Source organism: Protopterus annectens, chromosome 8.part0 (genome assembly GCF_019279795.1).
Source record: "Protopterus annectens isolate FY-2018-M chromosome 8.part0, PAN1.0, whole genome shotgun sequence".
Lineage (NCBI taxonomy): Eukaryota > Metazoa > Chordata > Ceratodontiformes > Protopteridae > Protopterus > Protopterus annectens.
This window is the reverse complement of record NC_056741.1, coordinates 1,915,974,971-1,915,993,031: the sequence shown is the minus strand read 5'-3', so window position 1 is coordinate 1,915,993,031 and position 18,061 is coordinate 1,915,974,971. Positions and strand designations below refer to the sequence as shown.

The following is an 18,061-nucleotide window of genomic DNA, read 5'->3' as shown; positions in this document are numbered from 1 at the left end:
GGGAACTGAAGTAAACCCAAAGTAACAGAAATATTTTATATGGTAAAGAATGTAAAAACTGGATATTTAGATATTTAAAAAAGGTAAAGAACAAATTTCATAAAAACTAAATTTATGGGGAAATATATGCAGAAACATGTTCATGAAGGAGATGTGAAATTAAAGGGAAGCCAGGAGCTGTGCAACTTATATAATAATGGAGTGAATGTTAATTAACATAAGTATACTATGTGACAAAAACAATGGAAGCTCATTACAATTTTTCTTTTAAAGCAAATACATCCATGTTGCACACACAATGTGATTTAATGGCTTTGGTTAAAAAAGGTCAAACTTGCATGCTGTCATGTTGGAACACTGCACAGTGTGTTTCATTGATTGTTAATGCCATATAAATTGCAGCAATATAAAACAAAAAAAAAACAAATTTTCCATCTACTTCCCTGAGGCAGGTAGGTTAGATCCACTGGTCACAATTACTACATTAAGTATTAAATGCATTTAAAAAATTATAATTACAAATATATTGTATATTACAATCAATATGCTATATCTGTACATATGGCTGGCAGATATTTATTTGCTGTATGTACTGAAGTAGACATGATGTAGTTCCAATTAGTGTTTACTCTGTAATGGACAATTTTGTGTGTACATATATTAGATGATGAAAACATTGGTACATATTGTAGAAGAGTCTGGGTACAGTCTATTTCCATATTCAGAAGTATCACATTGTAATTTTTTTCCATTGTCCTTACGATGATGATGAAGCAGTACCAGCTCTAATAATCTTGAAGAAAGCATTTAAATTGTTATTCCGAATGGCATCTCTACAAGCAGTAATTACTTGTGTCTTTGGTTTTCCCACTGTAAAAAAATAAATAATATATATATTATGCAATTAAAAAGTGCAGATACTACAATCTAGTATTTCTTTTGAATAAAGTTACAATAAGGATTTATAGGTAAAAAACAATTAACATAACTAGTTTTCAGTATTATTTTTCTAAAAGACGAGTAAAAGGATGTAGAACATTTAGTTACTGTATGTGATTAAGCGTATCCACTTTTTTTGTATCATAAAAGCTACAAATGTCAGACAACAATAGGTTTAAGAAACATCTCCGGTTCTGCATTTCTTACTTTTCAAAACAGTACTCCACCACGCATCACACAGCATTTTGAAAGTGCTAAAGTGTGAAGCCAACAGCATATGAAATGGCTACCAAACCAGGAGGAAGAAAAATATGTTCAAGTTTCTCACATACATTGCTCCCGGCAAGACCTGTCTCTATGCATCATAGGTAAGTGTGTGTATGCAGGATGAGGGGTGGGGGATGAATGTGTGTGTTGCAGCATGTGCGTGGGGGGGGGGGAGTTGGGTGGTGTGGATGCGACCAAGCCTGTGTGTGTGTGTGTGTGTGTGCACGCGCGGAGGGGGAGAGTTAGTGTGGGTGCCTGTGTGTGCAAGTGTAAGTGCGCATGTAACTCCGTGCTTGTGTGTCCGTGTGTGTGTGTGTGTGTGTGTGTGTGTGTGTGTGTGTGTGTGTGTGTGTGTAAGCATGTGCGAGCATTTGTGAAATGTGTGTGTGTGTGTGTGTATGAGCATGAGGGGGTGTGCATGCATGTGTATAAGTACGTGCATGAGGAGGTGTGCATGTGAGAGTGCATCTGTGTGCAAGTACGTGAGGGTGCTTGACACCGTGTGCGAGTGTGAGCGTGAGTCTATCAGCATGTGAATTTGTGTATCTATGAGTGTGTGTGTGCATTTGTAAGGGGGTTTGTGTGCATGTGGAGGGGGAGACTGTGTGTGTGTGTGTGTGTGTGTGTGTGTGCACATGGCTGCACACACGTGTGACAGTGTGCGAGCCTGTGCAAGTAAGTGTGTGTGTGTGTGTGTGTGTGTGTGTGTGTGTGTGTGTGTGTGTGTGTGTGCATACAAATGTGTGTGCATGTGAGGGGATGTGTATGTGAGTGTGCATTTGTGTGCAAGTGCATGAGGGATGTGGAACGTATGTGAGTGTATATGTGTAGTGAGTGCGTGTGCACGAGCAACAGTGTGTGTAAATGTGGGTAAGTGAGTGTGCAAGTGTGTGTGCTTGTGAGGGTGTGTAACTGCATTTGTGTGTGCACGAGTGGTGTCTAAGGGTGTGTGTTCATGTGTGCGCGCGTGACTGAGCGTTTGTGGAATGTGTGTGTGCGCGTGCATGATGGGATGTGCATGAGTATGAGTGTGTGTGTGAAAGCGTGAAAATATGTGTTTGAGTGCAAGTTTGTGAGCAAGTGTGTGTGTGTGTGTGTGTGTGTGTGTGTGAGAGTTTGAGAGAGTGTGCTGCATATGAGTGTGCGAGCACGCAAGTGTTTGTGTGTGTATGTGTGTTTAAGTGCATGAGGGGGTGTGTGGGTGTATGCGAGTGCAGGTGGGTGTGTGCAAGTAAGAGAGTGCATGACGGTGTCTGTGTGACTGTGTGCATGCATGTATGTGTGAGAGTGGATCTCTCTCTGAGTGTGTGTGTGTTCGAGTGGATGATGGGGTGTGTCAGGATGTGTGAATGCAAGTGTGTGTGTGCATGCATACGAGGTTTTGCGTGTGTGTTTGTGTGGTTGAGTTTGTGAATGTGAGACAGTGTATGTGAGCATGTCAGCATGTGTGTGAGGGTGTGAAAGTGTGAGTGCGTGTGTGTGTATGTGGAGTGAGTGTGCATGCGTGTGTGTGTGTACATGTGCTCACATGCAAGTGTATGCATGTGTCAGTGTGTGGTTGTGCATGCGTGTGTGTGTGTGTGTGTGTGTGTGTGTGTGTATATGTGTGTGCGAGTCTGTGCATAAGCATTTGTGCTAGTGTGTGTGTGTGTGTGTGTGTGTGTGTGTGTGCGCGCATGAGTGCATATCTGTGTGCAAATGTGTGTGTGTGAGGGGCGTGCACGCAACTGCATGAGTAGGAGAGTGTGTTTCTGTGTCTGTGAGTGTTGGCACCCACATTTGTAGGGTGTGGGAGTGGAGTAGAGGGGGAATGTGAGAGTGAATGAGTGAGTGTGTGTGTGCGAGTGTCAGTGAGTCAAAGTGAGTGAGCATTTGTGAGCATGTGTGTGAGCGTGAGTGTATGTGTACGTGTGTGTGAGTGAGTGATTGAAGTAAAAAGAATGTTAGAAAACAGTAATAAGTCTTGACATAAGAAATTTCCAGCTCTGAAAATATTACTGATCTAAAACACTAGTGTATAATCCCCTACACTAAAATTGATGTAAATGATGTGTACTCTGAGTAAAAATTTTCCCAGCAAATAATTCCCTTCATACCAGCATATAAAAACAAAGCATTACACAAAACTGTTCACTCTAATCACATTTAATGTAAAATGAAGTTGCCTTTTCCTTACTTCCCAAAAAAGTACAGTTGTATAAAATCTTACCATAACAGTGGATGTGCTTCTCTTCACTGTTGCAGTATTCTTTACTACAGGGATTCCCTGCCAAGTGTAGCCCAATGCCCAGCCGCTATACCAAAGTCTTATGATTTTATAGATGTTGTACATCATGCGTAGGTGATATGCGATGGAGTAAAGCTGTAGTTTTTTTTAGATGGTCTGCATAGGGCATCTGTTTGAGGCCAGTAATCCTCTTTGTGAGGTATTTCTGTGGTCTTTCCAGTTGTCATAGATGTCTTGTGAGGTACATACCAAAAGGGGCATTGTACTCTATAATGGGTCTAATGAGTGATGAGTAGAGGGGAACAATGACCTCTTTTTCTGGATGAGAATCCTTTTGTGATGAGATGAGCCACGTAGAAGGATTTCCTGACCACTGTGGCGATGTGATTATCAAAGGAGAGACTTCTGTCCACCTGTGTCCCAAGGTCTCATCACATTTTCGGCATTAAGTAGACTACCAGCTATGTGGTAGTTCATGGGTACAGAGTTTTTACCAAAGGGGATGACAATACACTTTTTGGCATTGAGCTTCAGGCCATGGCTTTGACACCAGGTATCTGTCTCAGTGAGGCCCTTTTGTAGTTTGTCCACATCATTAGGAGTTTTGATTATGGCTCCTAGTTTGCAGTCATCTGCAAACTTTGTTAGCCAAATACGACCTGTGTTGGCCTGCACTTCAGAGAAGTAGATACCAAACAGGAGAGGACCCAGAACTGAACCCGTTGGTACTCCACTTGTCACTGGTCTGATGTCAGATTTGGAATCCGCTACTTTCTCCCTCTGAGCTACACGCTCTAGGGACCTAAACCTTGTCACCACAATAAACAGAACATGCTGGAGGGATAGATTCCTGTCCCAGAGACTTCCCATACTCTGGAACAGACTACCTATCTATGTCAAACAGAGCTCATTAGCATTCTTCAAGAAAAATCTTGATGACTGGATGGGAAATGGGAAATTCACCCCGGGGATCACTTCTGTGGCTCTGCTCGACAGGGGCACAGGAAAATAAATTTCTTGGGTGGCGAAAGCCAGGGTACATTTTTTGGCTAGGCTTGTATGGGCCCTAGGGCCGATAGCCTAGTACCTACCTATGAATATATATATATATATATATATATATATATATATATATATATATATATATAAAAATCGCACTTCAGTGAGGAAAGGGCAAATTTCCTGATCACTGTACCACGATCCAGCAACAACACTCCCGATGTACGGCATTTACAATATTATTGCCATTCGACATTTTCAAAATTCGATAACGTGAAGTAGACCCTAATGTTTTACACAACTGTAGTATGTCCTTCCATACAACTGCTGCAGTATTCTTTACTAAACAGAAAGTATAAAATGTTCAAGAGGAAACCTGGGAGGAGGAAGACCCAGAAGAGTCCTCAAGAAACCCATGCAGAATAGCCCTGACAAAGGCAGCTCTTACTCTGGAAACATCCAATTTGTAATGTTTAGTAAAGATGTGGACAGAGGTCCAAGTAGCAGCCTCAGGGATGGAATTGACCTCCAAATCTTTGAAAAAAAGCACCAAAGGAAGCCAAAGCCCTGGTATAATGAGCCTTTATAGAGGCAGAATGGCTTTTCCCATGAAAAGAGTAACAAAATTGGCCTTAGAAATCCAAATGGGTTGCTTAGAAACAGCCAAATCTAGAGATCTGGGATGAAAGGAAATAAAAAGCTGCTCACACTTGTGAATGGCCTAAGTCTCATCTAAACAATATCTGAGCTGTCTATGGAAATCCAAGGTGTGAAGAACTTTCTCACTTGATTAACAGACCATTCATTAACTATACTGGGCATAAAAGAAGGGTTAATACAGACCGACACCCTGTCCCGATGAAAAACTAAAAAAATGAGGAACAGCAATAAGAGCCTGGAGGTCAGACATTCTCTTAGCTGAAGTAATGGACAGGATGAGCCTGAGCCAATCTTTCAAAAATAAAATTAAGGTCCCACAAAGGTGGGATAAGCTTCCCCGGAGGCCTGATATGAAAGGTACTTTTAAGAAGTTGCTTGACCTCAAACCTAGAGGCCAAAAGAGGAGTTAATGGCAGACAAACAGAAATAGCTGAAAGTTGAGCTTTAACAGAAGAATATGCTAACCTAGCATGGCGCAATTCACACAAATGAAAAAGAACCAGAGGAATCTTCACAGAAAGTGGATCCTAGTTAAGAGCAAGGCACCAAACAGAAAATCTCTTTCATTTGGACACACAGGATTGCCTGGTCTACTACACAACCTTAAGCATGTCCTTAGAAAAAAGGCGCCTAAAAGGGATCAAAAGCCTATACCCCACAGTGTCAGCTGAATAGTGGACAAGTGATGATGGATGAGAGATTCTTTGTCTTGTGTGAATAGGTCCACCCTCTGAGGTAAGTTGTGGTGATTTGCCCTTAGCTAAGTGCAGAAGAAGAAGGAACCAATGCTTTCTGGGCTAAAAGGAAGTCATCAGAAGATTTTGGGGGACTCCTGCTCTGTCTTGAGCAGGACCCTTGAAATTGGAGGAAGGGTAGAGAAGGTATAAACGTCCCCTTCCAAGAAAAAGGGTGTCCAAGAAAAATCCAGAGGACTTTGGACTCTGCAACAAAAAAGAGGAAGGTGTCTGTTCAGAGGGGAGGTAAAAAGATCTACCTGAGGTGTAACCCACTGATGGACACTGTCCAGAAACACCTCTGTGAAACATCCATTTGTGATCCTGTGTTTAGGAGCTGTTCAAAGAGTCTCTCACTATATTTTGTTCTGAAGTAATGTATACAGCCTGAAGAGTCACTTGATACTGGACAGCTAGATCCCAAAAATTAAAGGGCTAGCCTGCAAGCCCTCCTGCTTGTTGATATACTACAGCATTGTCATATTGCCTGCAAAGATTTTGAGAGGCCCTGGCAGAAAAAGGGAATGAAAGGTACGAAAGGTGAAAAGGAGCGCTTAAATCCCCTTGATACTGATGTGGTCTGACCTCTAATAAGGGGGCCAGACACCCTTGACCTTAAGGGGACCAAAAGAGGTTTCCCATCCCATGTCTGAGGTATCTGAGAAAAGTTCCTGAGAGGGTACTGGAGACTGAAAAGGAAGTAGTGGGTTGACAGCCAGCTGATGAATCTGCCACTGAAGCTTGAGATTGGGGCATGGAAGAGGAGGGACTAGAAAATTTAGATGATGACAGTACTGCAGCCATAATGACTTTAGGAACCACCTTATTTTCTCATATGAAGCCTGGCTAGAGGTAGCATAGGAATGGTGAAAAACATGAATCCTAGGTGCCCTTAGACCCAGGGTCTCAAACTCAAATCACCATGAATCTGTAGAATGACTAGTACAATCAGCTGAGGGTTTAGGGCAATAATTTCAAAAAGAAAGACAGTCCAAGCAGCTTGGTTTGTAGTGTAGTAGCATCCTTCACCTATAATTATGCTGGTTTGAGGACTGTCTGAGACCAATGGGCTGTAAGTTTGAGATCCCTGCCTTAGACCCCTCTCCCCCCGGCTGTAACTGAAACCTAAGAAAGAGCCTTGGAAGGATGCAGGGAAACCAACATAGGGATGGTCTGGAGCCTGCAACCAAGTAACACATTAGTCAGGGAAAATAGTGGAGGTGCTGAAGCAACGTGCCTGTGGTGGAAGCCTGAATGACTAGGTCATCCAGACAAGGAAAGATTTGAACCCCTCTCATTCTGCAAAAAGCAATCACAGGAGCGAGGCACTTGGTGAAAACTCTTGAGGCAGTAGAAAGGCCAAAGGGCAAAGCAGATAACTAAAAATGCAAGGAAGAAACACATTAATGCAACAACTTCCTGAAAAAGGGATGAATTGGAATGTGAAGATAAGCATCCTTGAAATCCAGGGAGACCAGGAAAGCCTGCAGGAGAAGAGGAAACAGGGTCCGAAGGGATAACATCTGAAAGGAAGTGATCTTTAGAAAGGTTCTGAGCTGAGAGAGGTACAGAATAGGTCTCCAGGTACCTTCCTTCCTAGGAGCAAGAACATTCTGGAATAAAACCCCTTCCCTTCCTGGAAAGGTGGCACAGCTTGAATGGTGCCTTGTGCCAAAAGGCCCCGAAGTAGTTCTGGGAAGAAAGGAAGCTGAGGAGGTTGAGCGATGCCCAGAAAAGGATAAAGGAATTTCCATACCATGAAGTATCCCCGAAGGATGATGAACAGAACCCAAGAGTTTTGCATAATCCTTAACCAACTGGGAAGGGATAGAAAAAGATGATGAGATAAGGAAACCTGCCTCAGGAGAAGGGGAAGCAAACAGTCAGACAGATCCTGGCTTGACTTTAAAAGTTGGTTTCTGAAATGCAGAAGTCTAAGTAGACTTTGTAGGAGGAACCCACTTGGAATCCTTCTTACCTCTGGGAGGAAGGCAAGGCCACCTTTGAACAAAAGCAGATTTTGATGAATAAATCCCCTGGAACTTAGGAATAGGAGAAGCAAAAATATGCTTATATTCCTACAAGGCCTTACCTTTACCCTGCAGAAACTTAAAAAGCTCAGCAGCCGCAAAACCAAAAAGGATCATATTACCAAGAACATCCAACAGTCTAGCCTTAATATCATCAAGTAAAGACAGAATACAAAGCCTGCATAACATCCTAAAACAGAACCAAAAGTAGCAGCTCTCGAGGAGGCATCAGCTGCAACATAACTGCATTTAATAGGCTGACAAGCTACTTGAGAAGTACAGCTCAGTAAAGAGGGGGCCGAGGCTTTCCCTTCAGAATCAGAAAGGTCTGAGATAGCATGAGAAGCCTGAGAAAGAAGGGCTAAAATATATCTGGTCATATGAGTCAGGTAATTAGTAACCCAAAAGGCCAAGGTGGCAGCAGTACATACCTTCTTGCTCAGTCATTCCACAGCTCTACTGTACTTGTCAGAAAGAAGTAGTTTAGTAGAAGACAAAAGCTTAGGTTTGTCAGAAGAGATCGACACTACAGAAGGGTAACATACTGCAGAGAAACGTACACTCACTGGGCACCTTGCAAAATCTGTTAAGGGTTGGAAGATGAGAATTCAGGACCACAAAAACTGAAAAGTTATCTAAAAAGACAGCTGAGACTGGAGAAACAGCAGAGGCTTTAGAGGACTCCAAATGGAGGAGCTCATAATACCTCTTTTGAATATCAGAAACATGAGAACAGTCCCATTTAAAAAACATCCCAAAAGAGAGTTCTTCAAAGGGAGAGTCTGGGCTAATACTATCTTCCTCCTCAGAGCCATAATCCAAGGGAGAAGGGATCTAAGAGGAATATGTCAGACTCCTCTTCAGAATCCAATTGCTCTGCAGAGGAGTCCTGCCCTCTTGAGTGGGGAAGAGAAAGTACAGTTGTGTACCTACCATAAATGTAGATGTTTAAGTGTATTCACTGTTGCAGTCATTACACTTGGTTTATCCTGCTGGCAGGTGACCCGTAGTTGGCCCGAGTTCCAAAGTCTTGGTCCGGTGTCAGTTGCTGTCGCCTCTTTCCTGACGTCAGAGTGCAGGGGTATAAAAGTTGCAACTGACGCCAATTTCTTCAGTTTTTCTTGCCCCAGATGTCAGGGCCCCCAGATATGAAGGCTGTAAAGATAAAAATATGCCAAACAATCATGAATATATTACTAAATACATTTTTGTCTTCTAAAAGCAAATACACCACATAGGTTGTATAGAGTTGAGAAGTAGAGAATAGTCTCAGCAAAGAGGGGGATGGTGGGTGGGTAACCAGGGCTGCAACAGTGAATACACTCGAACATCTACATTTATGGTAGGTACACAACTGTACTATGTTCATAGTGTTTCACTGTTGCAGTCATTACACTTGGGTAGAATCCCAAAGCTTAGGTAGGATGGCTGGGTCTAGGTAGAATTTGGCAAGGCTAACAAGCCCTGCAGAACTGCAGTGGCAAAGCCTGCTCTGGATTTGGAATAGAGAGGTAGGTGGTAGTGCTTGGTAAAAGTGTGCACTGAGCTCCAGGTTGCAGCTTCTAATATGTCTTTGGTTGGTACTCCTCTGAGGAAAGCTGCTGAAGTGGCTGCTGCTCTGGTAGAATGAGGCCTAATGCCCTTAGGCACAGATTTGCCATGTTGTGCATAACAGAAGCGGATGCAGTGTCCTATCCATTTGGAGATGGTCTGCTTTGTAATAGGTTTTCCTTGTGATCCTGCAGCATGTGCTACAAACAGTTGCTTAGTTTTTCTGAAAGCTTTTGTTTTGTCCAAGTAAAAACGTAGCTGCCTGTGAATATCTAAAGAATGCAGAGGTCTTTCCCCTTTATTCTGGAGATTTGGGTAGAAAGTAGGCAAATGAATAGTTTGGTTTAAAGCTACATTGGAGACCACTTTTGGCATGAATGTTGGGTTCGTCCTTAGAGAAACCCTGTCCTGGTGAAAAATGAGGAAAGGTTCCACAGCCATCAATGCCTGTAACTCTGAAACTCTTCTTGCTGAAGTAATTGTTAGGAGCAGAGCAGTTTTCCATGACAAGAATTTTAGATCAGCTGTGCTGGCTGGTTCAAAAGGAGGCAGTGTTAGTTTTTCTAAAACAAAATTGAGGTCCCAAGTAGGTACTGGTGCTCTCCTAGGGGGGTCTTATATTCTTTGCCTCTCTGAGATACTGTCATAGTAGAGGATGTGAAAAAATGGGAGGATCCGTATTGTAATGAGCTGAAATGGCAGAGGCATGGATTTTAATAGAAGAAAAAGATAGGCCTTTGTCCAACATCTCAGTCAGATATTGTAAAATCTGAGGCATATTAGGAATGAGTGGGTCGAGCCCTTGTGCCTGGTTCCAAGCACAGAATCTCTTACATTTTTCCGCATAAGATTTCCTAGTGCTGGGTCTCCTGGCTTCCAAAATTACATCCATAACAGCTTTAGAAAGAGGTGCAGTCTGAGTGGCTACATTATCTGCCATGCTGCCAGGTTTAAGGTTCTGAGTTTACTGTGTAGAATCTGATTGTTTTGCTGTGTCAGAAGATGAGGGATTTGAGGTAGAGGCCAAGGTGAGCCTTGGGACAAAATCTTTAGGATTGGGTACCAGTGCTGGCGTGGCCAGTCTGGTGCAATCAGGATCATTTTTGGCCTCTCGTCTGACTTTTAGAAGCACCTTGGTGAGAAGGGGCATCGGAGGGAAGGCATAGACTGTCAGATTTTTCCAGTTGAAAGATAGAGCATCCAGTTTCCATGCTTGAGAGTGATAAGTCCTTGTGCAAAATTTCTGTAATTGGCAATTGTGAGGGGAAGCAAATAGATCTATGTCTGGGCGTCCCCATTCCCTTGTTATCACATTGTGGATTTAGCTTCCATTCGTAAGTTTCCATGAGATTTCTTCTTAGTTCGTCTGCCAGTGTATTCTTAGTTCCTGGCAGGAATTGTGCTTGCAGATGTACCTGGTAAGTCAGTGCTGTGTTCCACAAAGTCATGGCTTGTCTGCATAGGGGGTAGGAATGTGTGCCCCCTTGCTTGTTTATGTACCATATAACTGTGGTATTGTCCGTCCTTATTAATAATTGTCCCGGATGTATTAGGTCCTTGAAGGCTGTCAGGGCATTTTGTACAGCTAGCATCTCTTTTTGATTGATGTGAAGATGCAGTTGTTCCTTGGGCCACGTGCGCTGAATACATTTTCCTGCCATATGTGCTCCCCACGTGTAATCCGATGCATCCGTTGTTATTGTCTGCCTGGCTGTAGGTAAGGTGAAAGGCTGTCCCTTGTTGTGGTGACAGGCCAGTGACCACCATCGAAACTCCTGTTGTAGGAGGGAATCAAGGTTATGATTGTCTCTAGGCTGTGACAATACTGAGTCCAAACACTTTTTAGATACTATTGTAGTTTCCTCATATGTAGTTTGGCATATGGAATTAGTAGAATGCAAGATGCCGTGAAACCCAGGGCCTGCAGAATTTTTCTTGCAGGGAGCTGGGTCTTTGTTACCATCATTTGAAAGTACAGAGTCAGTTGCCTTTGTCTGTCTGGTGTGAGATAAGCCATCTGGGTAGTTGTATTCAAGCTTGCACCAAGGAATATTATCTCTTAAGAGGGCACTAGTTTTGATTTCTTTTTGTTTACTGTGTTCCCTAGGCAAATTAGTAATCTTTTTACAAACACCAGGTGCTTTAGAAGAATGCCCTTGTTCTCAGCTTGAATAAGGCAGTCGTCCAAGTCGGGATATATTTGAATTCCTCTTTGCCTTCAAAATGCAATTACTGGTGCCAGGCATTTTGTGAAGACCCTGGGCACAGTAGATAAGACAAAGGGCAGTGCAGAGAATTGGTAGTGCACTGAGCCAGCTATGAATCGGAGGTATCTTCTGCAAGATTGTCTGATTGGGACATGCAGGTATGCCTCCTTGAGATCCAAAGTAACTAGCCAAGCCTCTTTGCCCAGCATGGGCAGGAGTTGTTGATGTGTTAACATTTTGAATTTTGGAACATCCAGGAAAGTATTTAGGATTGACAGGTCCAGTATTGGTCTCCATGCCTTGTCCTATCTGGGTACTAGGAAAAGTCATGAGTAAAATCCTTGGCCCTGTTCTTCTTGTGGAACATTTTGAATAGCTCCCATATCCATAAGAGCTGCAATCTGTTTTTGTGCCTCTGCCCATTGGTTTTGAGGCAGGTTTGGCATACCTTTTGGTTTTGGAAGTGTGTGGAAGTGGAACCTGTACCCTTGAGAATAAGAAGTTATGTCTTACCATAAAGTTCCATGTTAGTTGTCTTCTTCTCGCCTTCTTTTTTGCTGGATGGGTTCGGAGCCAATCCTCGGCTCCGACTCTGCCTATATTATAGCTCGAGAGCTATTTTTACCGGCTCGAGGCAGCCCTATATCCCACAATACCATGCACTAACTCCCCAGATCTCGTTTGGAAGCTAAGACATAGTATCAAAAGTAATATTATAATAGTAATAATAATATTATAATCCTCTTTTACGAGTACAGATTACCTGCTAGTAACACTAAGGATACCAGGAAAGACGCAACATATTGTATCTCCAGAAATGGAAGGACTCAGAACTTCGAGTCTATACAGGCTAGGGGGCAGGAGGGAGGGATGCAAGAAAGAAGGTGAGAAGAAGACAACTAACATGGAACGTTATGGTAAGACATAACTTCTTAATGTTAAGTTGTCATTCTCACCTTCATTCTTGCTGGATGGGACAGCGTCCCTAGCATCTTAGTCCTGGGTGGCTCAATGGAACAGACTCCTGAGTACAGTGGAACCAAAATCAGCTCTATTTCAGGAGGCTAGATCAAGCTTATAATGGGCAATAAAGGTATGTTTGGACGCCCATGTAGCTGCTGCACAAATGGCATCTAGAGGTAACCTTGCTTGAAAAGCCGTTGAAGTTGATAGTGCCCTGGTTGAATGAGCTTTAGGCCTAGAGGGTAGTTGCCTGTCTCTCAACTCATAGATCAAGGTAATAATAGATGTCAGCCATCTGGAAAGAGTAACTTTCGATACTGGAAGGCCTTTCTTGCCTGCAGCATAAGAGAGGAAGAGCTGGTCTGATTTTCTGAATTGTTTTGTCCTGTCAAGGCAATACCATAATTGGCGATGAACATCTAATGAATGTAATTTTTGTTCAGCCCTGTTGGTATAGTCTGGGAAAAATATGGGCAAATCAATGGAGTGGTTTAGATTTGCTTCCGATAACACTTTTGGTAGAAAGGAAGGGTTTGTTCTGAGAGTCACCCTATCTTTATGAAAAACCAAATAGGGAGGATGGACAGACAAGGCTTGAAGTTCCGATACCCTTCTGGCAGATGTTATAGCTACTAAAAACAGCGTTTTCCAAGAAAGAAGTTTGAGGGAGCAAGAAGCTGCCGGTTCAAAAGGGAGTAGAATTAGTGAAGTTAGAACTAAATTCAAATCCCATTGTGGGGGTGGATCTTTAACTGGAGGTCTGAGCAACAAAATGCCCTTGAGAAAGGCTTTACAGAGTTTGTGGGACATAATATTTGCTTCTGAGAGTCCAACATGAAAATTAGCAATAGCCGCTAATTGTACCCTGATAGTGGCCGATGATGACCCGGAATGAAAAAGCTCCGCCAGGAAGTCTAGAACCTCATGAAGGGGTGCATGGAAAGGATCTAAGGATCTAGTTTGTGCCCAGTGTGAAAAACGCTTCCATTTACTCGCATAAGTCTTCCTAGTATTGGACTTATGGGAAGCCAGAATGATCTCACGAACAGGAGGAGAAATAAGGGGAAGCCTGGCTATGGCTGGAAGTGGAGCAACTAAGCTGTGAGGTTGATCGAATGTAGAGACTGATGCAGCTTGCCCGTGAGGTGGGTCAACAGATCCGGAAGGGGTTCCAGATGCCAAGGCTGTTCCAGTAGCTATTTGTGCAGGAACGGGAACCAAACTTGTCGAGGCCAAAACGGGGCAATGAGGATCATTTTGGATCTCAATGCGGTTGCTTTCTGAATTAGTTGCAGAATCAATGGAAAAGGAGAAAAGGCATAAAGCAGACCCCGGGGCCAAATGTGAACAAGAGCAACTCTGAGGGGCTGGCCTGGTAGAGGGAAAAGTGTGAAGAAGTCGTGGCACTTGCTGTTTTGCGGAGTTGCGAAAAGGTCGCAAGGCTGGCCCCACTTCCAAAAAATTCTGTCTACTACCGCTTGATTTAGAGACCACTCGTGAGGCATGAGGATAGTTCTGCTCAATCTGTCTGCTATGACGTTGGACTTCCCGGGGATGTGCGTTGCTATCAGAAACCGTTGAGATGAAATTGCCCATTGCCAAAGTCTGAGTGCTTCTTGACAGAGAGGGTAGGACTTTGTTCCGCCCTGCTTGTTTATGTACCACACCACAGACATACTGTCCGTTTGAATTGCTATAGTCCACGTGGGAAGAGAGCTCTGAAGGGCCTGCAACGTCAAAAGCACCGCCCTCATCTCCAGGACATTTATGTGCAGGTGGCATTCTGACTGTTGCCAAGTGCCCTGGACCGTCCTGCCCTGATAACGCCCCCCCCCCTCCCGATCAGGGAGGCATCCGCTGTGACAGTGGCAACTGTAGGGGGGAGAACAAAAGGTCTGCCCTGAAAAAGTTGAGGGGACACCATCCACCAGGAGAGATGTTTCTTGCAAGATGTTGTTATCAAAATGTTGTGGGTCATTGGTAGCTGCTGAAAGGACCACTGAGAAAACAGCATCCACTGAAGGAGTCTCATGTGGAAGCAAGCTAATGGAAGTAGAAGAATTGCCGGCGCCATGAGGCCCAACACTTTCAGTACTAGCTTGACTTGGACTCTGCTGGTCTGAAACAGGAACTGAACATTCCGCCTTATGTCTGTCACTCTCTGAGGTGGTAATGTTGCAGATATTTCTGTGATGTTTAATACGGCGCCTATAAAGTTTATACATTGACAAGGCGACAAGGAGGACTTTGCAAAATTTATAGAAATACCCAGGCTGTTGCAAAGATGGATAGTGTAATCCCTGGCCATTATGAGATCCTGTTTGGTGGTAGCAGAAATGAGCCAGTCTAAGTATGGAAAAACCTGGATTCCTTTTTGTCTCAGGTGAGCCGTGACCCACTGCCAAACATTTGGTGAACACCCGGGGGGCTGTGGTGAGACCAAAGGGCAGGGCCCTGAATTGAAAATGACTGACTCCCAGCCGGAAGTGGAGAAACCTCCTGGAGCGCCTGTGTATTTTTATGTGGTAGTACACTTCTTGGAGGTTTAACGAACACATCCAGTTGTCTCTGCCCAAAAAGGGTAGAATGGACTGCAGTGTTACCATCCGAAATTTTGTCTTTAACACATAATTGTTTAACCTGCTGAGGTCCAAAATGGGTCTCCAATCTCCTGTCTTTTTTGGTACCAAAAAGAATCTGGAGTAGATTCCAGATCCTAGCTGATCTGCTGGGACTGCCTGGATGACTCTTTTGTTTAACAGCTTTTTTATTTCTAGCGGAGCCTGACCCCTCTGCACGGGTGGTACGTCTGGTAGGGGTTTTGGCGGTTGTACCGAAGGGGAAGTGAGAGGAATTTTGTAACCCTCGGATATGATCTTCTGTACCCATGTGTCTTGAGTGATAGATTGCCAGGCTTCCGGGTACAGAGATAATCTTCCCCCGACTGCCTCCGAAGGCAGACAGTCGGGCAGCTTCTCAGGGATAACCAAGAACAAGTAAAGAGCACCAATAAAGCAAAGCAGATCCACAACCTGGAAGCTGGCTCTGGAAGCCCAGAATAAAAAAAGTTGATGAAATGCTGATATTCCTTCTTCCGCAAGGCAGAAAATGAAAGGCTGCAACTTACATAAAACTTTCTTGCTTTAATAACAAACAACAATCTCCTCAAGCGCTTTTGCTCAGCCTGGTGCTGAGCTTTTTCAAGATACAATAAAATCAAACTGGTTGTTCTTTATATACATAGTCAAAACTTGACCAATAATTCAATTAGTAAAAGAGAAGGTCTAATTAACCCTTCAAATTACTTACTGGTACAAAACCTGCTTGCAGGCAAACCATTACTAAGCACAACTCACTGCAATGTCCAACAAAGTATATGCATAAACTTAATAATCAATTGTTGGTGTACGCACAGATTGCCATAGAAATATACAGTGTTAAAAATATGCAATATTAAAACTATGCAATGTTAAAACAATATTCAAAAGCCAATACTATACACATGCTAGTATGTTAAAAATATTAAAATGTGCTGTTTATTCAGCAAAATTTTATTTCTATATGTAAACCCTGAAAACACTGGAAAACCGAAATTCATAATTTAGCCTTCCTTTACCTCAGGCGCTGCTAATGCTGCAAGCGTCATTGAGCCCTGGCCTTCCTGCATCTAGTCTTAGCTGCCATAATAACTCTTTATATTCTAAAGAGACCCCAGTCCCCCAATTCATCCAACCTTAGCTCTTCTCAAAAAAAGAATTTAATTTCCATGTTGGGACAAAAGGAATGTCTATAAAAGCATTAGTTTCCTTTTTCTTAATTATATCATACTGATGCTCATAAATACGTCTTCTGAGGGTTCTTTCAGTCTTTCCTATGTAGAAACTTTTACATCTAGTACATAAACCTAAATAAACAATAAATTTGGCATTGCAATTATAATGGCCCCTTGGTTGATATAGGAATTTTCTTGATGGTAAATATAACCTATGTCCATTGAATATAGCCGGGCATTGCTTGCACATTCCACATTTGTATGTGCCTTCTTTTTTATTATCACTACTTGCCATTGGTTTATTCTGATTTATCTCTAGCATTTCTTTTAAATTGGTACCCCTACGTCTAATGAATCTAGGAAACTCTGGAATCATATTACCCAACCTATCGTCCAGTCTTAGGATCGGCCAGTATTTCTTTACACTGTTTTCCACAACCTCATAATCAATACTAAAAGTATGGATGTATCCTTTTTGTTCCTTATTCTGCAGGCTACTGCCCACTTGGCAAATTGATGTGCCCGTAGTGTCTAGGAGAGGTGGATATTTTGTTTCCCTGCACCTAATAATTTCTGTCGCTAGCTCTTCAACAAGAGGGCTTGGATACCCTCTTTCAAATAATCTTTCTTTTAGGAACCTAATTTCCTCCATAAACACCTGCTTTGTGTTGCACATTCTGGAGGCACGGATAAATTGCCCCTTGACTATGCCTCTTTTTTGATATTCGGGGTGGTTACTTTTAAAATGCAAAAAAGCATTTGAAAAGGTGGGCTTCCTAAACACACTTGATATGAACCTATTGTTAACTTTATCTTTAACCAAGTGCACATCCAAGTAATTCAAGCTGTCAAAACTCAATGAGTGTGTAAAGGTTAGAAAAGAAGTAGTGCTGTTGATGTAATGAAAAAATTCCTCCATATTTGCCCTAGTACCACTCCATACAAGACAAATGTCGTCAATAAATCTGACATAATGCTTCATGTACTGTGCCCACTCTGTGCCAAAAATATATGTGTTTTCCCATTTATGCAACACTATGTTTGCATAAACTGTGGCACAGGCCGCCGCCATTGCAACACCTGATTTTTGCCTGTAGAAATGACTGTTGAAACAAATGAAATTATTTTCCAGGATTAGTTCCATTAACTCCACCAACAAGTTTGTGGTGTTGGAAGTAAGTTTCGCCTCTTTAACTAAAACATCACTAAACCATTTCAGTCCTGTAGAATGAGGTATACTGGGGAACAGTTGAACAATGTCTATAGTTACCAGCATAGAATATATATAGAATATAGCATAGAATATAAATAGTTATTATGGCAGCTAAGACTAGATGCAGGAAGGCGACCAGGGCTCAATGACGCTTGCAGCATTAGCAGCGTCCTGAGGTTAAGGAAGGCTAAATTATGAATTTTCAGTTTTCCAGTGTTTTCAGGGTTTACATATAGAAAAAAAATTTTGCTGAATAAACAGCACATTTTAATATTTTTAACATATTAGCATGTGTATAGTATTGGCTTTTGAATATTGTTTTAACATTGCATAGTTTTAATATTGCATATTTTTAACACTGTATATTTCTATGGCAATCTGTGCGTACACCAACAATTGATTATTAAGTTTATGCATATACTTTGTTGGACATTGCAGTGAGTTGTGCTTAGTAATGGTTTGCCTGCAAGCAGGTTTTGTACCAGCAAGTAATTTGAAG

The 18,061-nt window shown here is 42.5% G+C and overlaps 1 protein-coding gene across 1 annotated transcript in view; it reads right to left on the bottom strand.

Moving 5' to 3' along the window:
- Positions 1–250: 250 nt before the first annotated feature.
- BBS2 (Bardet-Biedl syndrome 2) overlaps positions 251–18,061 on the bottom strand; it is a 1,992,563-nt gene continuing 1,974,752 nt past the window's right edge. Inside the window, exon 17 of the mRNA XM_044079541.1 lies at positions 251–870. Coding sequence (XP_043935476.1) covers positions 758–870 — 113 coding nt within the window. The 3' untranslated portion in view covers positions 251–757. The remainder of the gene's footprint in view (positions 871–18,061) is intronic.